The sequence below is a fragment of the Triturus cristatus genome, chromosome 1_2, assembly GCF_964204655.1.
Source record: "Triturus cristatus chromosome 1_2, aTriCri1.1, whole genome shotgun sequence".
NCBI lineage: Eukaryota > Metazoa > Chordata > Amphibia > Caudata > Salamandridae > Triturus > Triturus cristatus.
Genome location: NC_140580.1, coordinates 205,157,571 through 205,182,326, shown reverse-complemented (window position 1 = coordinate 205,182,326; position 24,756 = coordinate 205,157,571). Strand labels below are relative to the sequence as shown.

At 43.0% G+C, this 24,756-nt stretch overlaps 1 protein-coding gene across 1 annotated transcript in view; it reads right to left on the bottom strand.

The window, feature by feature from the left end:
• Positions 1-24,756, bottom strand: part of LOC146867050 (cadherin-23-like) — a 571,698-nt gene that overhangs the window by 170,638 nt on the left and 376,304 nt on the right. The window contains exons 6-7 of the mRNA XM_085619648.1: positions 15,159-15,264; positions 11,799-11,926 (exon numbers count right to left, since the gene is read on the bottom strand). Of these exons, the coding sequence (XP_085475774.1) occupies positions 11,799-11,926; positions 15,159-15,264 (234 nt within the window). The remainder of the gene's footprint in view (positions 1-11,798; positions 11,927-15,158; positions 15,265-24,756) is intronic.

The following is a 24,756-nucleotide window of genomic DNA, read 5'->3' as shown; positions in this document are numbered from 1 at the left end:
GTGGTACCTGGGGCCCGCAAATAAAGCTCAAATGCAACTCCGTAGCCAGATCTACTTCTGCGCTTTTGAGCTTTGCTAAAAGATTGGGGGCAAGACCAATGGAGGCCCTACTAAAAGTCTATACTGCAAAATGTTTAGCTATCGCCACCTATGGCTCGGCACTGTGGGGCTATGTTTCACAGGACACGATCCAAGCGGTCGAAAATAGATTTTTGAGACACTTGCTCTCAGTCCCGCAATCGACCCCTGTCTTTTCCATTCATGCGGAGGTGGGCCTGGGCTACGTTTCGGATAAGCTGAAGATGGCCCCACTGTTGTGCTGGGTGAAAACCTGGCTAAATCAGGAAATCACTCTCAATCATCTGATTCTTAATGACATTTTAGCTTTGGACCATGCTAAAAGAATACCATGGCTGGAGTACGTCAGAGCGGCGTTCTCCCGTCTGGGGCGTCCAGAGCTCTTTTCATCCCCATCACATATTGTTAAGGCTGAATTAGCTTGGATTAAGCAGTCCTTTATAGATAGGGTCAAACTGGATCGCGAAGAGAGGGAACTTTTAAAACCATGTGTTAGAATGCATTTTATGCTTCTCTTATCTCCTTCGCTGGAACCTTATCTAAGTATTGCATCTAATCCACATCATAGATTTCTTTTGCTGAGATTTCGCTTTAATTTGATTCAGCACTCACTTGGTTTTTATCCATCCTGGGGTAAAACTGAATGTAGTAGGCCATGCCATTGTGATAATTTTTCTATTCAAGACACATTGCACTTTATTATGTTTTGCGACCTCTATTTTGCTAGCCGGAAAAAATATCTGCTGCCAATTCTGAAGGAAGCTGGTTTTGTACAAGTTAGACATGCCCTATTATTTCTACAGCAGTTGAGCAGTACTCGCATTATATTTAGTGTGGCAAATTTTCTGGCAGCAGCTGTGCGTTGTAAATCAAAATTCTCCTCTAATTTGTGCATTCCTTGAGCGATTTTTGACTGAAGGTTTTTAGGCACGCTATTTTTAATTCTGTGGATATGTTTTTAATATTGCTGGTTTATTTTATGTCTTTGACTGTTTTTATTGATTGTATGAAATCTGTACTTTTATGATTTTAATTAATCAAATAAAGTGTTTTCTGATGATGCTGATGATGAGTGGGTGCATCACCCAGTGTTTAATTTGCAAAAACTTAAGAGCCAGGGCCCTCATAAGAAGGCCACTGCAGCCTACACCACCCATTGCCCCTGTCAGTGATGCAAATGACAGTACCAAACCAGCTACTAACCATCATACTCCTACAAGTGTGACAATTCAGACTATTATAGGCCCCCAAACCTATAAGATAAGCATGGACGGCAGGAAATAATTTTTAACGTATAGTGAATTAGTACACAAACTGTTGTTGTACTCACTCTAAATCAGACAAACAGCCCACCATGTGGATAACTGTCATAAGTGCTGGTGCTGCCAAGTGAGTGCCTTGCCAGCACAGGAAACCACTGGCTCAAATTAAGCACTAGTATAATCCTGGTCACGGGTTCTGACATTTTACTTATCCAGGAACTGATCACCGCTAGGTAGGTGCAGTAAATAAACTGCATCATTCATGAGCACTGTGAAGCAAAATGATTAAACCATGCTTGCTGTCAGGGATAAAACGCCAAGTCACTGCGGCGTAATGTTGGTTGTCGAGGGTTGAGTAAAATGTGTTTGGCAAAAGAGCATCACTTCATAATGCCCCAAACACTTCCACATAGCACCTATGAACGCTGTCCCCAGCAGAACACGCAAGATGGCCGACTGCTAGGGAGTTACCCAACCAGGGTTCACCTTAGGGATTGTTCCCTGGGAGTGGTCCCCCTCTTCGAGCCAACGTCCCTTGGGATCCTTGGGAAGCGGTCCTGCGATCCTGCAGGGCAAAAACAAGAGAGGTGGGGTTCACAGCGGGGACTGTGCATCAACGATGAGGCGGGTGTCACCCGTGCTGCCTTCCAGTTCCACCCTGCTTGCTCCCAGGGCAACAGGAATCTGGGCAGCTGCGGGGGCCCGCTGCCGCTCTTGTGCCCCTGTATCCAGACGAAGCGGGAGAGCCCACCAGCGCCCACCTCCATTGCCTTCTGAGTGCCAGTTGACGGCCACCTGCACTGCTTTCCCTGCTGTCTCCCCCCCCGGTGGGAGAGACGAGTCCCCGTCCTACACGAAGGGGATGAACTTGAGCCAGGACCAACTGTGAGGGCAGGCTGCTGCTGACTCTCCACTCTCTCGAACACCATGAGCTGCCAGTGCAGGGAATGGTAGCCATATTGGAGGTGGGGAGACCGTCGCTGTGCTCCTCTGTGATTCAGCTTCCCCCAGCGCGCGGGGCTCAACCAACCCACGGTGAAGAAGTCGGACTGCTGCCCCTCCCTGATGCCTGGTGCAGTGCCGGAGGGCAACTGGGAGGGTTGTCCCACCATGGGCACGTTGACTACAGTCTGGCTTGCTACCCCCTATATAGTGAAACAGTGGGGAGAGGGCTAGCGGCTGGGGCCCGTGGATGTTGTTTGGACTTATCTGCTATCTAACCAAAACCAACTGAGACCATAATGTCATGCTATATAATATCATCATGCTATGTTTATATTCTTTGCACTGACGTCCTGCCAATACTGGCAGATTATATCTACACTCTTAGTTTAAATTGCACCTCTTTCATAACACTATTGTAACATTTTCCTTTTGTGTTTAGACTCGTGTATCTTATATGTAATCCATGTACTCTGAAGTCCTTATGTAATGTAACTGGTTCTATCGTAAAGCGCTCTGACCCCTTCGGGTAAAGTTTGCGCTATATAAAAATGCATAAATAAATAAACCTTTCACCGAAGGAACCCCGTTCTCAGCACCGGCTCCACAGAGCAAAGACAGGCCCTCCCTGGACAGTCATGAGATGGTAGCTTTAAGGCAGCATTGAACTGGGCTTCTTGAGAGCAAAGGGTCTTTGCCTTCCATCTGCCCTGAACTCTCCTTCCCTGGCACAAGGATTGCCAGAGGTCTGCAGCACACTTCCTGGCACGGCGAACCAGGCCAGCGCCTTCACTCAGTGAAGTGACATTTTCGAGGCAAACATTTCACAGTATGAATTTAAACTATCAAGTCATGAATTTCACTGCATGAAACCGCTTTAACATTATTTTTAAAAAGGTTATATGAATAAATACATGGAATAGCTTCCCTAGCATTAACTAGTAATGACTCCAAAGAGTTTAAAGCTGCGGGCGTAGGACGTCAGTCATGACAAGTTATCATTGTAGTCCAGTCAGTCAAAGTTTTCGAAGCAACCAATAAGGGTTCTGCATTCAACGTGGAAAGCAGCTGTTTGTTTTGGATATAGCATCCCACCGTGGAGTGAGTCATTGTCCAGATGCCCATGTTGAATTGAATTAAGCAATGGCCTAATTTGGAGCAGGTTGGACATGCATGAGGGCATGTGGGCCTTTGTACCACCAGTCCTACCACCAGCACTGGTTACTGATTCTGACACAATGATCCTAATACTCCGATAGCGCGGATCGGACTGAGACATCACCACGCACATGTTGGTCCCATTCAGAACTGCCAAACAAATAAATAAAAACATTTACATTGATATCGCTGATTTGGCGATGCGGCAAGTGCAAGGTAAGTGGTTTTAATATTTTTTTTATTTTACTTTCTCTATCCCGTCGTCTGTCCACCTGCCCCGCCCCGGCCCTACCTCTGTTACCAGTGCCGGCCGCGCCTGAAGTGCACTGTTAAGCTACCTTTTGGTCAACGGTTCTCCCTCTGTATAGACTCCGACAAACATTTATTATTTATTGGGATACTCCACTCGCCTGACATACAATATTCAATTCTTTCACGAGTACCTCTTCAGAACTGCTTGTAAAACACATGGCTTTTAGCCAATTGCTTTCAAAATTGATCAGGATGGGTGATGCATGCGCGAGGGTCTAATATTCAAAAAAATTTGAAGGTCACATCATCTAATCCTCCTGGGAAGTACCAAGCTCTCCTGCTCAGTGGACTGGAGAGATGCTGTTTAAGCTACACCTTTTTCAAACCTTAACAGCGACATCTGAGCCAGATTGTGAATACGGCATCCAATTGCTAATAGACTATTTTAAGGTGGAAATTCAAATGTAATTATTTGCATAACCAATTAAAATCTTTTCAAAAAAGAATAATTAGAAAACAAAAACAAGGATAAAAACATTCTCTAAAAAATGCATGCTGTCATGAAACCACAGTGGATCATAAGGGTTCATTAAAACACTACAATAAATTGATGACATTAACTTCTCCTTCATAATCCTGGAGGGTTGGATCTAGGCTGGTGCCCCATTAATAGCCAGGGCCCAAGCTTTATTTCTGATTAAGTCTTTTTGCCATGTCAGGTTTCCTCTTACGTCAATCCAGACTCCTAGATGCTTATACTCTGTTACTTTGTTGATGCTTTAATTGCTCAACTGCCAGGCGCTCGCTTAATAATTATTTTGCCATAGATAGTTGTTTACATTTTTGCCAAATTCACTTCAAACTTATTGGACCTGTTATATTCATCTACTTTATTAAGCAATCACTGGAGGCCCAGTTAAAAAGCAAGGAGGCTAAGACACAGCCTTGTTTTAGCCCTACTGTGGTGCAAATTTTCCTGGATGAAAAACCTGCACTCACCTAATTTTATCCTTGTCCAAGTGTCCGAGTATAAAAGTACTCTTGCCCATAGCAGTTTCACAGAGATGGACCATGATTGCAGTTTTATCCAAAATAGACTTCAGGTGGGACTGGGTCAAAGGCTGCCTTAAATTCGGCTAAACAAATATATAATAAGAGTGTGTGTGACTGAGCAGCCCAGGCCATAAGCACAGAGATTGCCAACAGGTTTGAGATGCAGCCGTGATGGTGGCAGAATCCTGTCTGGTTCATAGGTATTTACCTCTCTTCTTTAACCCAGGATTTGAGGTCTTCCAACAATAACCATGGAAAATATTTTGCTTCCACATCTAAGAGTGATATCAGACTGTAATTAATTGACTGGTTCCTCTTCCCTCCATTGAAAATGGGGTGTATTATTGAACCTCGCCAGGAATCTAAGACTTCTTCTTTCCAAAAGGACTTCGATGAAGAGAGGAGCTAATTTATCTGCCCAAAACATGGGGGACTTTTTTAAATTGCTTATGGAATACCATTTGGCCCAAGTACACAGTTAGAGTGCAATTGTGCAATAATTTTCTGTAGCTGAATGCTAATCCCTTCTGTCATTGTCAAGGGGCCAACTTGTTGCTCATCTTCATCAACTCAATTTACCTTACGCAAATGAGTATAACTTCCCTGTTTTTTTCCTGTGAGTGGCATGGCTATTGAGCGGCCTATGTGCCTCCTCCTTTTTAGGTCCAGCCTGAGCCAGCACGTAAGCGCTGCTCTGGCAATCTTTTGTAGGTAGAGTACGGAGGAGAAGCCCCATCCACATTTGTCATTGGCTTGTGTCTTTGTCTTAGTAACTGCAGGCATCTGATTCCTTAATGGGCTTGTTAGTCCCTCCGTAGTCCAGCCATGTCGTCATTTGTATCCTCCCATGGTTACTGCCTCCTTTACTTGGTTGTTAGATGGTGTGTGTTCTATTATCTTTATTGAGTTCCTACATTAGGCAATGCAGCGGGGACAATCGCGGCCACTTGTTTCCAATGCCATAGGTCTTGCATTTAAATGTGAGACCTATTGCATTGCAAATATTTTTAAAACGTGCTGTGCCTTTCATTGCAGGCACGACCTTTGGCTCAGCACTGCTGTTTTGTTTTTCTCTAACAAGCGCTCAGGGCTCAGTTTCCCCCAAGTAGACTGCCTCGTCATTTTTCGATTCACCCAGAAATCATCCAACAGAACCGGGGCAGACGATAAAACTGTCAGTCAGTCATTGCAGACTTCCAAATGTCCAATGAGGATCTAGGATGAGGGACCAATGAGAAAATAGCTTTCATAGTTACCGAGGAGCAAGGAACGTTTATATAGAATTTATCCAGCATAAATATAGATAGGCTGTCCGGAATTCGGTTTTAACCGAATCTAACCGACAGTACCCTACCGGGCGAAAATCAGCGGACTCGGTTTAAACCGAGTGTCACAGATTTTCGTTGCTGTTGCACCACTTGGCCACTTGATGGTGCCAAAGTGCCTAATACGACTTTAAGTTATAAATTGCAAGTAACAAAAGGATGTCTCTTTTGAAAGCTGTAACCTGCTGATCTGTTTACATCATACGCACTCTGTAATCTACTTGGTACACGTTCTTTGCAGCAGGCATATTAACCCTCTGCACTAACTTCGCCTAAGTCAAAACCTCAACTATACAAAATGCTGATCTCTCTCCAGGAACATAATTAATCACACGAGTTTTCTTGACATTTATGTGAGGCCTGGTAATTGCAAGAAACGCTGCAGCAGGTGCTTCAAAAGCTTAATAAACTTTCAAACACGGCGCTCCCAGGAAGCCAGCACCCGGTGCACCGGTGGCACCGCCCTAAAGCCGGCCCTGAGTGCAGCATCTCCTTTTGTGAAATAATTTGTAATGGGTTTGTGGTCTTATACCCCCAATGTTGCATCAGCATTAGAGCGTGTTGCTTGGAGACCACATTGTGAAATAATGTTTTAAGGCGGCAGTGCCCGGTGTTGGGATTGACAATGCAAGAGACTGAAGTTAGTGTGGAGATACTAATCTCCAGTGTTTGTATTGTAAATATGGAGACAAGTCTCCCCCAGTCGTAACTCCCTGAATGCATGAGAAATGGCTAGCTATGATGCATAGAAATGTCTCTTTACCAACTATGGCGTTTGAAGCCAATGAAGCCTCACTTTGGTACTCTGCGCAAGTGTAAAAATGTATTTTAACCTCATATACACTGTACATAGACTGTCTATATTCCATGCACCAATTAAGAAAGCAAACAATAATAAAAGCAAAGCGTCCCATAAACACCGGTAAAACATCGTTTCAGTTGTTTTTTATGGCGCGAAAATTAGTAACCACTGAAAAGCACAGTTTTTTCGAGGTATTGAAATCACTGGAAAACACTGACAAAACACCACCAGAATTTACCCAAAATAGAAACTGAAAACAGGAAAGCCTAAATATAGAGTTGTGTTCCTTGTAGCAGGCAGTGCGTAGGAGACGCTTGCTGTGCTCCGTTTGTCAGTCATCTTAGTGCTTGTTCACAAGGTTTAAATACCAGTAGTACCATGGCAGATTTACGCATGTCAAGGTTTGGAGAATGCACACATGCCGTTGTCCGGGCTCTTCCTAAATCCCTGTGTGAGGAAGCCCTAAGGACGCAAAAGGGGGAAGTGGTGGACATTGCGGCTGCTAACCGCCAGCATGATTTCTATGTGGGAGTGTTGAAAAATAAACTGGGGCTGCAAGTGAAAAACATGCCGGCAGATGAAAGCCTCCCAGACTGTACATTTGTGGAAAATGTGGCGGTGGTGTGTGGAGAAACAGCACACATCACCAGACCAGGAGCGCCCAGATGAAGGAAAGAGGTACTGTATTTGTAGTACTGAGAACACCCATTCACAGCAAGAGGAAAAGAAGCGTCTGGCCCTTGCCAGGCAGGACCGCACTGCTTCACCCAGTTGTCCAGTTTCACAACTGAAATATATATTGGCAAACAGATTTGCATCTTAGTAATATGTCATGTGAAACAATTAAATCATGTCTGAATGTATTTTGTTGTCACATGGTTTTTATTTAAGCTGTATATCATTTTAGGAGATTTTTTTTTAACTCTGCAGACGTCTGTATTTTTCCTGTATTTATCCTCTACTTAATTTTAAAAAACAATAGTTCTATATGCCAAGCTATGTTTTGCTTCTTGTGTCTACTTTTTTAGGCTTAAAGGAAAGGCAGACAGGACAAAACACCCAAGCGATACATTCTGTATGACTTGTCCATTCTATAAAGACTTTATTTGTGTCTCCGTGGTATACTCATGTAATCATTAGCTAAACCCACCCCTCTTGCACTTACACAGCTGTGCAAATCCAGTGGCATGTGATCACGTCTATAAATAGGACAACAAGAAGGTATATATTAAGAGACATTCGAATTCAGACCCATAAACCAGACATCCCTTTGGAAAATTTGAGAACATTAGAGAATCTTATCATTCAGAATTCTTTGTCGGAAGAGTCTAATGCATGTAGAGAATTCTTATTTCCTTATTTTTGAGGGTAAAAGAACAAAGCCTTTAGACAGATCAAATATGCTATAGGGACCTGAAACAAAATCCCTCATCTTTTACCAGAGACATTGGAACGATTCAGGCAGTTGTATTCTGGTTTATGGGTATTTAACCTGATGTTTTTCAGAAGTCCAAAATCAAATTAAAATAATAAATGCAAATGAGTTTCTCAGAGGTTACAATGAGTTGAAGGAAATGAGGTTCATCTCATGAGGCAAGATTATTTTCTCCTCTGATATTTCAAAGAATCTACGACAAACTGCTCCTCCCCAGCTTGCTTGTGGAGGACACCTTTTGCCCAGATTTATGAACTGAATTGCAGATAGACCTATCATACCCAAAAGTGTGTCACGTGCCCCTTCCTGGCATTTGGTTCCATGTCTAGAAAATAGTAGACATGTTTCGTGCTGAGAGCCATTTAATATAAGATAAAGGTGGCTGGGGTACAACAGACCTGAGCCCAGGATGCATCTAACATGGGGATCCATGAACATGAGTACCGCCATTTATTTTTAGTGTCTCATGGAAACATTTTGATTATGGTGGAATGATCTCTCCCACAGAGTAGGACAATCTCATGCCTGTCACCTGGATTTGCAAAGAACACAGACCTATACAGCGCCTCTAGAATGTTTGCACCATATCAGTATGAATATATTCTGAACAATTGTGCCAGAAAAGCTAAAGATTTTAAAGCTTCACCTCTGTTTTCCCTTGCCAATTTTTTCTAAAGTGTGTGTGCAGAAGATATTCAAAGTCAGCCTGGCACTCTATCTATTTTCAGTCCAAAGAGTACCAAACATCAAGAGCTGTGTGAGATCAGGAGTTGTGGTTGAGTGTCTTTGGCCTTAGGTTCGGCAAGTGCCTTTCTACTCCGCTGAGACATTACATAGAGCCAGTCTTCTCTCTTGCAAGAATTGAATAGCTCGGTATTCTGAGTTTAAGATTGATTCCAATGCAGAATTGTGAACTGAGACACCTATCATTTTCAGAGACAGGGGTTCAAAAAGTCCCAGCTTTAAATCCATGTTCCTGTTACCACTCTACCCCATATCTGGAAGAGTCACCCACTGCACCACATATCTGAAAGATTCATTAAAGCGGTTTTCCATTTGTTGGAGCACTTGCTCTGATAAATCGGGTGCTATCTGCAAAAATGTGGAGGTCAAGTTGGCGAGTTTCCAAGATAAGGGGTTATGCAATAGGTAGGTATTATAAAGACGGCCAGCCAGTGGATTCTGTACCAATCTTCTTCCAAGATATACAAAATAAATTCCTGTCTGACTTTAAAAATGGCAATAGGGCATATAGTTTGTCTTCCGATAATTTAATACTTTTTGGGAAATCTGTGTATCCATCATTGCTGCACATCTCTCAAAATGTATGCAACTGCATGCAACAAATATGTTGTGTCTGTTCGAATTGTTCAACATGCTGTAATAATTTGGGGAACATGGGACCTGTAGATTAAATTATAAACACCAACTGAATATAATGCCCGGGTCTGTCTCTCATGCCTACTCCTCATTCACACTGTTGGGTTATGCGCCCGAGGCAAGAAAAAAACACCACTCTTCCCACTCATGAGTGACACCAACACGCTTCCACATAGGATTATTAGAAATACAATGCTCTGCCAGCAACGCACTCCCCCACCATTAAGCATGCCACCAGTCTGAAAATGCACTTTAGCCAGGAGTTGCAATATACATTTTTTCCCCTATGTTTTGTCACTGTGTTGTTTCTTGCTTTCGTGTTTTATGTCTGGTGGCTGCAGAATCCCTGCTTCACTCATTCTTAGGCAGCCACAAGAAAGAGGTTGACAATGCTCACATCACTCAATCCCCGGCTTCCACATCCACCTTGCTGGTAATGTGTGCACATAAGATTCCCTTGCAATACCAAAGGCCCCATTTGTCTAAAATGTTTTAAATGTTCACTCTTATATGGTAACTAAACTTGAAGGATAGAATCAGAATACTTATTTATATATATATATATATATATATATATATATATATATATATAATTGAAGATTCCAGCAAGACATGTCTGCTGTCTATTGGTGAACCTTAACAAGCTAGGAACCTTTAGCTCCGCCTTCTCCTACAGCCCCCCAAAAATATAATCTCACATCTCTTTTTGTCTGGACCAAGTTCACTCTTTCCCTGGGGTCAAATTGTGGGGTTCCCATCAACAGTGGAATGGGACTCTCGTTGCACATTATGCGATTGGTGCCTCCTGTTCAATATATGCAGCACCCACCACCCTGCCTTCCACTCTGTAGTCCTCTTTCTGATTAACACCTCAGTCCTTGAAGCATTTACCCTGAGCAGCCCCTTGGTACTTGGGTCCACTGGTGGCATTTTCACCACTTTAAAAATAACTCAGTCTTCTCCTCAGTCCTCCTTTTAACCTCTACCTATAGCAACCTCATCCCCTACCAACGTCAAGCAGGGAGGTTCACAGTCTGCATCAAGTACCAAAACAAATTCACTACTAGTTTGTTCAAATAAGTCAAAAGATATTTCCCCTCCCCATTACAGTAAACATGCCATCTCCCTTTAGATCTTAGACCCCCGACCTTCCCTTTCCGTCATTACACCTTCACCACCACACCACATAATACATTACACCCCTGAGAAGACTGATCGTTTTTTTTTACTCCTGGTACACCACCTCCTATATCGTTCCCCCCAAAAAAAATCTGTCACCTCCATAAATATCTTCAAAGTAAGCCTCAAACATTAGAATTCCTTCAACTGGAAGTGCATCCTTTCTCTTATAATCCCCACTGTGTTCACCAACCCTCTCTTCCAAACATTATTTTTTTTACCATCCACCTCAATCAATGTGCTGCTAAATGTGACCTTCGTATGACATGAGTGTTCGAGGTGCTTAGTAAACCTAAATAAAAAGTCAGTGTGTCAAGAAATAGGTAAACTTAAAGAAAATGGTAAGCACAATGTAGCAAGTCTTCCTTCAAAAATGCTTGTAGTAAAAAAAGGTACTTGAACTTTTGCTAGTACCGTTTTTCAAACACGTCTGATGCTGCACTTTGTTCAATTTGTGTCTACGTTTTTATGTAGTACCGAGTCAGGTATGAGTATTATTGCTACTTTAAGCAAAGTCACATTTTCCAAGTCTTTGCACTTGCAATTGGGCAATGCTCGAAGCGTGAAGGGCTAATCTAGCGCCAATTTAACAGTGGTGCATCAGGAAGTCTACTCCTATTGCCCTGGGTCCAACACGCTTCAGTTGTATGGGTAATAGCATACAAGATGAATTTTGTTTAATCGAGGAAATGCTTCATTGTGGGCCATCCTGCACAATATGGACACTAATGATAATCTTCATCTCCTTCTAAGAACACCACATTAAACTGGATACAGATAGTCTGAAGTAGAAATTTCTTCTGATGTGCAATGTAGTCAAAAGTGATGTAAAGACAGTTTTCAAAGCCTGGGCTCATCCACTTCTTTATGGCTTAGACTTTGACACTTACTCTCTGCATTAAAAGAAAGAGTAGGTATTGTAGGATACTCACAAACACTTCAATGCTAACAGGAACTGTACTGTTCAGAGGAGGAATGCCTGCATCCATCGCCATCACTGTCAGGTAAATCACACCATTTGCGACAAGCTCATAATCCAGGGGTCGCGTCACGCTTATCACTGAAACAGAGAAAAGCACTTAGAAGATGTTCATCTGATGTCTACTTTTGCACTGTAGCAAAAAGAATTTTAAAGATAATTTAAAAAAACCTGTATGCTTTCATAGTTTGAGAATCTAAAATACCTAAAGTAGTGCTGAATTTATTTTGTATTCTATACTTTCCATTACAAACCTCTTCTGCTTTCTTAGTATTAGTCAATGCTGTAATAAGAACATAGTTAGCTACCTGATCAATATAGATATCGGGACAGACTCTACTTTGTGTTGAAAGATTCACCCTGTCGAGCTCCCTCTCAATTCCTAGAAGAGGATTGGTTGTCCTAGGACCTCTCAATATCGCCAACATGATTCAGTCCTCAGATCCTCCTCTTCATCTGAAATTCTACCCATGCACAACCGAAATGAGTACATTTCCCAATTCTCCACAGTTTGCTCTTCTTTAGTTCTCTTGGAAGAGACATCGACTTGGTTACATATAGAAAAACATTACCCCGAAATTGATTCTACGATCTAAATAACCCACAATTTACCTTTGAGATATTACTCAAATTACAAAAAAGTATACACTTTACTAGTTCACCTCAGAAGTTTTACTACAGATAGTGCACTCTTCCCTTTCACCTCATATTCATCTTGATTCACTATATCAATGACCAATAGTGTACAGCGGCACCTGGTGCAATAATGTCTGTCAGATTATTTGCTAAGTCTCCCCTAAAATGCTTTGTTTAAGCTTCTTTACAGGTCAGCGGGTCAGAACAGCATCAACACTATGTCCTTCTCCACTGCGGATTTAAAAAGGTGAAATAGTGTGAATGACACAATATAACACAGATGAAGTAAGATTAGATGTCAGTGTCATATCAGTTCAAATCACACATGTGTAATCAATATGGTGTTTGCCACCACATCACTCTTGTGGCAGGGATGGCTCTGGCTCATTTTCACACAGGTTGATTGAGTTCCACTAGTCACAATTGCATTTCCATTAAAGTGAATATGGGGCGGGTGATACATATAGCAATAACACTGAGAAGAAATAGGCCTATATGGCTGGTATGCCTTCGTTCAATAGCATACAGGTGACATGTGATCACTTGCTCACTTTGCCACTAACTCAATGAGAACTGTAACAGGTTCAATTGCCAGATGGGCCACTGGATTAATGTCACAAATGTAGTGAGGTGATAGTTGTGGCACTTGTTCTAAATCACACAGAAGATATGCCTTCTGAAGAACTATTTTATATGTATAAATTTCAGCTATTATACTAGTGGCATTTAGCCTATTGGTCAACCGAGTGACAAGGGGTCAAGTTAACAGGTATGGCACTGGTCCAGTGCCATACATGGGGGATGTGGTTGCTTGACAAATCCAGAAATGATCAGCTTTCACAAAAGTGACGGAACCAGTTGGTAGATATCAGAATTAACCAATATCACAGGCGTTGTAAAGTGTTGGTTACAAACTTTGAGATTAAGGGCCTGATTTATATATTGCCAGATAGAGTACTATCTGTCGGCATGCCAGAGTACTTTAAGACTGCAATGCCGGGGGTACTCGGCCTGTTGTCTTTAAATATGTTGATCGGGCCAGCGTGTAACTAGCATTTCCAGGAATCGCCATCACAGCGTTTCCTGGAAATACATTTCAAATTTTTTGGATGGCTTCCTCAACATGACTTCTTTCAAGTTTAAAAAAACTTTCAAAACAAAACCCTAAAGCAGGATTTTTTTTTTAAACCAAAAAAAAACAATGCCCACTTGCCATGGGAGTTATCTTTCATGGCAAAGGAAGACTTTTACAGTTTTCTCTGCCGCTTACTGCTAAGGGTTTGCTGGTGGAGACAAGCAGTGAAAACTAACCATCAATGTGTTGAAGGAGTGTAGCCACAGCGGAAACAGAGTACTCCCTGCCATCCTTACACCAATGGTCTGCCCGCATTTAAACCAGGTGGGCATTATGTTGGCAGAAGGGTTACTCTGTCACTGTTGTGACCGAATACCCTTTTCTCCAACATATAAATTAGGCCATAAACAAATATCACATTTCTGTAATGGGGTAGTGGGCCAAAATAGTGGCTCAATGGACGAATGCATTCACTGCATTTTGACTGTGCATAACCTTGTGGACACAAGTACATAATCCCAAAAGGACCGCCTTAATTTCATCATTCTGTGGCCATTAACATGTGAACCACTAAGTTGGGCAACATGAAGTATCGGTTACAAATGCCAGAAAAGCGTGCCAGCTTCTTTTATATTTTATTAACAGACTGTTATGGCATGGCAGTTCATAGTCTGACCAGCTGTCACTCAGGTGACCTGTGGTAAGCTGGTAAATCTAGAATAGCCTCAGTATGACACACGTTATCTGGGTTTAACTAGTACGTGTGGCACTAGATCATCAGTATCACACTTTGCAAACTTGACACCCAGCTATTACACAATGCGGTCACCAAGACAAAGTGGGAAAGGGTGAGCTGGTCTGGAAAAGTTTCAAAGAAGCGACTTAGTATCACTGGGCCACGAAAAAAAATGAGTTTCTTACTTAATGCTTGGTACCACACTCCTAAATGTTTCATAGCACTATTGCTTCAAACAATGGTATTTATTTTTTAACCTTGGAAGGATGAAAGGCTGAGTCAGTGGAATGAGGATTCTCATGTGCGACTTGCAGGGCATACACAGATTTTGCCAACAACAAGCTCTTAATTTATGGGATCTTGCTAACAAGCTTGTGAGCAAGATCCCACCCATGTAGAGCTAAAGTCAGTTGGCATATGGAATGACACATCATTGCATCGGTGGCTATGGGTTGTTTTTGATAGGTACATTTCACTGATGACCGTGATTAATTACCAGATAAAAGCCTGTTACACTATAATATTAGAGATATGGGTCAGACTATATAGCACAAAAAGTTATTTCTAAACAAATCAGCTTCATATTCTGACCTTAGAGATATTGGAGATACGGTTTTAGTTGAACTTTATCCTAGTTTACTCATTATCTCTACAAATGCTATTTCATAATTGACTGCTTAGATGTTCTTTGCTGAGCACAAATAAACATACACATTTAAAGCCATTTTTAACTGTACTATGTAACGGGCGAAAAAGTTCAGAAGTACATTCAACGCCGTTAACATCGTCTGAGTATACCAAGATGGATGCCTGCGCTTCACACAGTGATGACTAAGATACGCCTTCCCATGACTTTTCACACTCACCTCCATAGCCTTCTGAGACACTAATATCAAAGAAACTGCGGAAGGCCGAAGCAGCCACGATGCTGTAGGTGATCTGGTTATTCGGAGGAGCATCTTCATCAGAGGCCTGGTTAATAAACAGAAAGAATACATTGGTTAAATAGTTGTTTTTCTGAGTTGAATCATTCTTAACCAGAAGACTTGCTGTGTTGAGAAATAAATGTGTATGATTAGAGAACCACTTGGGATTCTGTGTCCCATCTAGCACCAGTTCATCAGCAAGGTCCCTGCAAGCTGTTCCATGTGCAAATGAGCTTCACTTGATGCAACAGAACATACCTGGAGTTAAAGTAGCTAGGATTTCTTCTAGGCTGGATACCCATGGAGTTAACCAACCTAATTCTCTACCACAATTTGCTCCTTGAGAAATGGAAAGTTGTGGAAGCCATTCTTTATTTATGAGAGGTTTGTAAATGATGTTATGGTCCTTTTACAATTGTACATTGCCTCATCGTATATAGTGATAGATGTATCCGTATATGTATACGTTGCACTGTCCCTCCTTGCTATTGGATCCTAATCAATACCCAGCAATGGATCATCATGGAGTAATCCTACTGCATGAAGATGGAAGAATTCCTACGACAAAGTCTTCTGAATCCAGCAGCACATGGTCAATTAGTAACCAGAGTGCCAGATCACTGCTGATTTGCTTCATACGTGCTGGGCATCCATGAAAGTATTGTGTATCATGGGCACTTTATGTTAACTTTTGCAGTTTTGAGGAGGGCACGTTAAAATTAAAGTCAGAAGTGCAGTGACCTTAGAACACCTATATTTGAAAGTGCAATTCTGGAAAATAGACTTTTAATGGTGAGTACATTTATATGAGTTATCTAGCTCAGCTGGAAAATACATTAATTGGGTAATGCAGCAGCTGCTGGTCCAGCACACCCTCAAATTAGATCTCTTCGACTGAAGATTGGATACTGCCATCATGGTTAGATAAGAACCCATTCGAATGAAAATATTTCTATCCAAATTGGAATGATTATCATATTTTGAAGATTGAAAGGTTATTTTGAAAAGTGATGGGTGTGTGACCATGTTGAAAGTAATACTCATCGGTTCCATGAACTCAGTGCTTCTCTTCAGCAAAACATATGGAAGATTTAGCCAGGAACTAATTTACAATACAAATTATTAATTTATAGATCACTTGCCTATATTTGCTGGTGAGTGGGATTCAATGTGCAGCACAACAAATGTTCCATTAAGTTGTAAATCCTACTCATCTTTAAGACTGGGTACATGGACATCGTGCCACACAGTTCATCATGTTGCAAATTAGTCATGATTCAGGGGCTAATATAGAGTCCCTGTCCCAAACAAGACAGATATCTTGCCCGCCTTATTACAAGTGCCATAGGATATAATGCACTTGTAATAGTAAGGCAGAGAGGATATTCGCCACATTAGAGATGGAGTAACCCATCAGCCAAACTCTAAATCAGGCCCTTTGTTATTAATGAAGTAGTTATTTTTTTGCACTTTGGTGTTCATCATGCACGGAGTGAAATATTTAATATCTAGAGACCTGCTTAAGACCCTCTGTCCAGCCAGGTGTAGCAGCTGCTAATCTTGGCTTGCCCTATAGCAGTGCTTAATTTATTAAGGGTGAGTGCCGGTGCCCAAAGCTTTGCATGGAAGCTGGTGGCCCATGCTATTAAATATCAGCACCCCCAATACCAAGGCTGCATAGTTTTGAATCCTCCTCATGCCTCTTTAATCCACTACTAGAGAATCCCGACCCTTTCATACCAATCTTGCAGGTTCCTACTTTCTCGATTTTTAATGTTTTTTTCACCCTTCTCTTCCTATGTCTTTCCGCTTTGTTTGTTTTTCCCTCCCTTGTTCTCCGTAAATGTGTGATGCAGAAACATTAGTGTAGTCCCCCAAAAATGAGTGTCGGTGGCCCCCACCCCCAACCACTGGCTCCAATTAAGCACTATCCTTTGGTGACCATGAAGAAAGTGCCAAGAATAGAATTTAAATACTGCTCTAATAACCATGTTTACTCAGTGCAGTTTCCATTTTTTGCCCTTCTATTCCTTCAGCAGCAAATTGGAGGCTGCTGAGAGGAAAAGATGAGGCAAGTGACCAAGCATGTGATTTCAACAGCAGTCAAACTGTGTGATGTCAAATCCACAACCCTTGGCATTTTGGTGCATTGATGTCTATTGTTGCAGGCACATATCCATGTAAAGGGTGAATATGCATGCTGCCAATGCTGTCCGTGCAGGTTGTTTAACTTGCTTTTTGCACCTGAGCTAGACCCATGGAGATCACAAACAGTAAGGGGCAAATTTACTATGTTTTTGTGCTGGAGTTGTGTTACTTTTGTGGTGCCGCTCTAGCACAAAAACATTTTTGTTATTTACTAAGCCATGCAAATCCGCATTGCATGGTTAAGTAAGTTCTAAGTAACTCAGTGCATAGCGCTGCCTTGCATTACCTTGCTTTGGAAGGCATTCCATGGGTGGAGCATGGGCATTCCCATGCTTCCACCCATGCATTTAATTCCCAGAGTTACTAAAGCTAGTAAACCTGGGAATGCATCAAAATGGTACACCTTCCCCAGTGAGGCCTAACAAGGAGGGATATGTTTATTTCTCTTTGGTACTTTCTCTTTCTAAGTGTGCTCCATTCTGCAACACACATAGAAAGAGGAATATGCCTCTCTGGAATATTTTTTGCAGGAAGGTTTCCCTTCCTGAAGAAAAAACAATCCTGCCCGTAATGAAGGCACTCCTGCACTATGGTGTAAGGGTGCCTGCATTGGAACTAGGCAGCCTCAAATGCGCAAGCACAGGGAGAGAGCTGCACTGCATCTTAGCTGATAGGCCACTTGTAAGAACTTTCCCAATCACACAACGCCTTACAGCAACTTGCCTTGCTGCACTGCGTTGTGTGAATTTTAAGTAAACATGCACCTATGTGTAGGGTGACCAGACGTCCTGGTTTTCCCGGGACGGTACCGGTTTTCGGAGCAGTGTCCCGGTGTCCCGACACTTTGCTCCTAATTACAGAAAAGTCCAGGTTTTTGTGCAGTGCCCAGGTTAAATGGAGAAATGTCCTGTTTTTTTAATAGTGTCTCGCACCGAAACACTATTTAAAAACCGGGACATTTCTCTGCTTACTTAGCACAGGTGCTGGGACGGGTCTCTATTGGATTCTCCATTTTTGCCCTCAGGTAGAAAAATAAATCTTACTGCTGCAGCAATATCACCCTTCACTGCCTTCAAAGAGACCCCTTATCGTTCTCATCATCCCAGAAGTGAAGCATTTTCAATGTTATGTACAACAAAGCCCAAGTTAGTTGCTTATTTATCTTATGCAGCTAAGAACAACTGACAAAGCGAATAGTCCTGGCTTGTTGTAGGTGTAATGTTACATGCATAGCTGCCAAGGTTTCAGATTTCTATGTGTGACATTTTCATAATTTCAGAGTTATTATGAGTGATATTTTAATGACTATGAGTGACACTTTCTTGCAAGCAAAATCAAGCTATGAAAATGAGGGAAGCTTATAAATATCAGATATGACTAGAAACTCTATGTTAACTGCTGCAAAGCGTAAGAAATAATGGTTAAACAACTTTAATTTATACTCATATTAGAATCGTACAAATATCAGGTAACTCCCTTGCAACATATTAAATCAAGGCTCTCTCTGCACACTAAGTCAGGAGCTGTTTTTTATTTTTTTGTGGTTGTTTGTTTTTTGAGGATTGTACCTTCAGCCTTTGCTGACTTATACTGGACCCCCTGGTTCCTCCCTCGTAATTAATGATGCTGTGCAGAGAGCATCACTCAGTCCAGGGCCTCTCTCCAAGGTGGGACCCAGCACAAACAGGATGTGCGAGGCCCTGCTAACAACACTCTGGTGGCTACTGTTGTTGGATAGGCCAGCAGAAAAACAACATAAAGATTGCCAGCCTTTGTGGAGGCGCCCCCTCCTTTCCTGCAAACTAAAGTCAGGAGACTATCAGGACTCGGGCCACCCGCTGACATCACATGAGTGACCCTGTGCCTCTCTCCAAGGTGGGAACCAGCCCAAAAAGGATGTGCGAGGCCATTTTATTTATTTATTTGAAGTTTTATATAGCGCAAACATGACCCGTTAGGGTATCAGAGAGCTTTACAAGGAAAGATACTTTACGTACATGAAGGCATGGGCAAAGTACCGGGATTGGGAATAGGGAAAAGTCACTAGTGGGACACAGCTGTGGATATATACAAGAGTCAATACAGTTCCAAAATCAGCGATGACTTGAGTACAATAGGGCACAAGGAAGAGATGTATACAATAAATGATACAGATCCAAGTACAGGGTATCAAGGAAGAGATATATACAATAAGTGGTACAGATCCAAGTACAGGATGGCATGGGCAGAATACAAGGATGAGGGTTAGGGAAATGACAAACGTAGGACCAAGCTGTGGATATATACAAGTGTGAATACAGTTCCTCAATCAGCGTGCGATTTGATTACAAGTGGATGCAAATGATATGTACAAAGATCAGAGTCCTATGGAAGGAGTGAGAGTTTTTCCAAGTAGCAGGTGAAGTGAGAAAAAAATCACAAAAAAGGCAGTATGTGCACCAAGGGAGTGTTATTGGAGGAATTTGCTCATTAAGAAGGTTAAAGCTTCTTTTTTGAAGAGCGCCAGGTAAGGTATTCTTCTGATGGAGGAAGGAAGCGAGTTCCAGATTCTTGGTGCAGCTCCGGAGAATGCTCGATTGTATGTTTTTACCTTGCGGAAGGGGGGTGGCTGGAGCACACGGTCTCTGGCGGATCAGGAGTTTCTGGATCTCGCAGATAGCATGATTTTCTGGGCAAGATATGCCGGGGAGTTTGTGTACGAGGCTTTGTGGGTGATACAGGCCAGCTGAGTTGAATTCTGCCTTCAAGGGGCAGCCAGTTCAAGGCCTTCAGGTGTGGTGAGATATGGTCAATTTTTTTTTAACCAGATAAGAGTCTGGCTGCTGCATTGAGGCAAGCTTTTAGGGGGGCAGTCGAAGTCTTAGGCAGGCCAGATAGTATGGAGCAGTCATATTCGGTTCTGGAGATAACTAATGCCTGCACAGCGGTTTTTAGGTCGGCAGTTCCAAGGAATGGTTTTGGTTTTCTCAAGTAGCTCAGATGGAATCTGGCAGTTTTGGCCATCGCATTGATGTGTTCAATCATATTCAGGTTGTGGTCCAAAATAATCCCAAGAGATTTGGCAGAATCCACAATGGTAGGGGTGCAGTTGAGTGCTGTGATGGAGTTAGTCCATTCCAGGATGTCAGTGGATTTGTTTGGGGGGAGATGAGAAGAAACTCAGTTTTTTGGGCATTCAGTTTGAGCTGGTTGCTGGCAAGCCAATGGACAGTCAGTTTCAGGGCATCATTTATATGGGTGATCTCCTCAAGAGAGGAGATTTTAATGTAGATCTGGGTATCGTCGGCATACATGTGGAAGGAGATGTTGGCCATAACAACACTCTGGTGGCTACTGTTGTTGGATGGGCCAGCAGAAAATCAACATAAAGATTGCCAGCCTTTGTAGTGCCCCCTTCCTTCCCAGCAAACTAAAGTCAGGAGAACATCAGGATTCCGGGCCACTCTCTGACATCATGTGAGTGACCCGGCCCAACAGGGAACCTATACCAGAAAGGCCCCAACAACATAAAACTCACTTCACGCGGCGCCAGTCTTGCCACCCATTTCACCGTTTTGAGTAACACTGGCAGTAACACTGGCAGGCGCTGCAGCTGCCTGATTGCGCGCTGCCATTGGCACCCAGGCTTATAACTTAAACTTACTTGGGCTGCGAAACAGGCTGCAGGCACTGTCAGGCTCAGGCCACGACCGTGTGGTCCAGGCTGTGTAGTAAGTCATACTTTGTAATGCACAGGGAGCCATGAATGTCACAAAATAAGGATATCACACCATGCAATTAGCGGGTCACCCGGGTGATGGTCAGTGAAACCTCAACATCTCTCTCGGTTAAGTAAGGCAATGATTAATTGAATTCGGCAGGGGGTGGGGGCTGACAGCACACTGGCTGTGGCCCGGGCCGCTGCGAGCTGTAGCAAGCAGCGCGAGGGTCACGAGTGCCATGATTGAATTTGGCGCAGCCTGCATAGCCAGCCCCTTGCAACAAATGGAACTCCGGGATGGCAGCAGGATGTAACGTCCCCCAGTGGCGCCAGCACACAATAGGAGAATGATTTATGCTACATACATTGTAGCAGTGAGTGTGAGCCTCGAGGCGAGCCGCAAGCCTGCGTGCACATGCCATAACTGCGCGCTGCCAGCTGCCACACTTTTAGGTAGCAGAGCTTCAGTGACAGCGCTGAGAGAGTGACTATGTATATATGTGACAATGCATTTCAGTGCGGTAATGCGGAGTACCACATTGATATGCGTTAGTCTCATGCCTGATGTGTGATACTTGGCAGGACTGTACATGTTGTATTATTTGTCTGAATACAATGACAGAAGCAGCAACTGTTTTGGGCGGGAGACTATGGTAAGCATAGATATTTTAGCGTATGTGTTTTAAGCCACACCCTTAATTACTTCGGCCACACCCCTTTGAGAGACCTCCCTGTTTTTTCATCCTGCTTAACTGGGTACTTCTGTCATGTCACCTGGTCTTTGTAGAGAGCTGTATGGGACTTCAGCAAGCTGCCTTTTTTCGGAGCGCTGGGAGGGCACAGTGTGCATGTGTGATTGAAGGAAGTGTGGGGGGAATCGTCGGATATCGTGCGCGAGTGGTGATGTGGTCAAGTTACTGCAGCCTCCAAACCTGCTTGGGTAGTATTTCTACTACATCTGAAGGCCCTGTGTGACCTAGAACCGGTGAGATGTCTACGAGTGCAGTTGTCTCATGGGACAAGGTTGTGTGAGATACACAGGATTAGAGGCAAGCTCTGCTTGCTGTGACCTACAACACGTCTGTACTGTAGTACTCTTCTCTGCACTACTCAGACCACCTACCTGGGAGGAAGCTGGGCACCGGACGGTTCTACCAGACAACCAAAAATGCTGGCTTGTAATTGGACAGTAACTGCCCCCTGAAGAAAGGCACTCCCCAAAATGCACTCAGGAAAATGTTTTTGAGCTCTATGATGTCATGGGTTTTATTACAGCAAAGAGTGGATGCATTCGCAGTGCTAGAGGTGTTTTTAAACACTGCTCAACTGGAGACACATATGTACGACAGCAGTAACATACCTCATCTATTTTAGAGTTAACCTTGTACCTGAGAAATGCCACAGTGCCCGTTCCCCCGCCCACACCTCAGAGGCACAAAGAGGCATTCTCTCAGTCCTCCCTCATCTCTGAGGCACAGACAGGCCTTGCCTCATTCCTCCCCTCATCTCAGAGACTCAGACAGGCCTACCTCCTCAGCCCTTCCCGTATCATAGTACCTTTTATCTTCCTTTCTCTTCCTTCTTCCCCTTCCCCTTCTCAACTTCTGGCATGGGGCAAGCTTTTTAGCCATTTTTGCAAGTTACTAGTTTGGAGGCCGTTCTTGGCATTGCTAAAGCAAAAACCCAACACCCTATAATGCACATGCTGTTAGCTTAAAAATCCATTGGTGTCTGTGTCACACATCTGATTTGTCTGTAATTCTTCATCTGTGTCTGTGGAGGCAGCTATCATTTTAGTCCCTTTTCTATGTCTAGGACAGCTGTCAAATAGTCCTACTTTTATGTCGATTGTTACTGCAAACTGTAGTCCTATATCTATTTTTATGAACTGTCCCTTTTTTTTGTTTTGAGAATCTGGTCACCCAACCTATGTGTTTAATCTGGCTAGTGGATGCAGGCAGTGGGCACCAGCACTTATTTTTGGGAACCAAGACTTATTTTTGATCATCAGATTTGAGCAAGAGAAAGACAAGATCAGTACAAGGGAGGAAGAAGATACAATTAGCAAAATAATCTGTAGAGGAAGCAGGGATGACAAACTACTTGCAAAAGTGATGTAAAGAGAGAGGAACAGTAGGAGGATGGATGAAACAGGCTTGAGGTGGGATCAAAACTAGGCAGCCTTGCGATTCCTCAATTCTGGGATTCGGTAGGGCTGGAAGGCTCCTATGAAAAATTGTGGACACTTGTTTTTAGCAATTGAGAACTGTAAGCACCACCTCTAGCCGAAGAAGTTATGCAGCAACCTCTGAATATTTTACGGCCCTTGGGAGGTACCAAAACATCTTTACAATACACTTTTGGGAGCCATGCCCCCTAATGCTAGCATTTTGCAGTGTATCAAAATGCACATTATGTAAATCGCTATGGCAACTGCGATTAACAATACATGAACACGGATGGGGAAGCATATTTCAGCAGGCACAAACCTGTACTTTTTGCAGCATTATCTAGTGCACTAACAACAACACTTGGAACATATGGCCCACGTGTGTTTTTAAGAAGAAAGATTAAAAAATATAAAGTACAAGGTCTGAGGCAGAAAGCGGAGAGCACGTCTCAGAATATTTGGACTTCCTAATGTGTACACTGTAGAAGGGAGGAATGCTGTTCTAGGGAAGAGGACGTGCATAGGATACAGAAAGGCTGAGAGTTGGAAACAAATGTGTGAGGTTGGCTACCTTGGGGTTGTTTCAAGGAGGTCCACGGTGAATGTACACAGAAGGAGAGGATGATCAAGAAGAAATAAGGATTGCGAAGAAGAAAATTAAAGAAGAAAGTAAGGAAACGAAGAACAAACAACGTTTTCTCTAAAACCGAATAATTTATTTAAAATTTTACTAAATTGGTGCCTTATTTTAAGGATGTGTTATGCTCTGTAACTTTGAATTATTTCTGAAAAGCAAGCATATACTTATATTAAAGATATTTTATTCAGTAGAGCCTCTTAGGGACTGAAATGAATTATTCACTTTCCTTAAATCGCGTTGTTAGAAAGACATCGCAATCTGGATTTTAAAGATGCAGACTGAGAGTTGGTGACACTGACAAGGTACCATCAGAGTCCCCTACTGCTCAAAAAGAAAAATAAGATGCTAATAACTATTGTTATTATCGTTTTATTTTTCCTGTTGAAGTCAGTGGGTCTCGGGAAGGGGCGGGGCTTGCCAGAGCAGGGAGAGGAGTGGTTTGCACTCCTTACGTGCCCATGACTGCTTGTCTGGTCCTCTCGGACCGGTCAAACAGCCCTGCGCACTTTGCATCCTCCCCACCAGGCTTGCTTTACACAGTGGTGAGGGACATGCAAAGCCTTCCAGTCCCCGTCTGAGTGCAGAACCACGGCACTTCGACCCATCACAACACTGCATTGCAGCGTTGTGATTGGCTATGGGGAACCTGGGAGCCCAGGTGTTTCCTGCTGCTTCCTGCTGCCGGCTGTGGCTGGTCGGCCTAGGTAAGTGTTTTTTTAAAATTTCATTACGGCCCCCGCCCCACCACTCCTGATCGGTAGCAGCCACTACTGGGTACCAGTGCAGTATTCACGTAGCAGCCAGAGCTGTCTCCCAATGTAAACCTATAAACAACCATTGGCAAAGCCAGTAAGTCTGTTCTGTTGTATTTAATTATTTA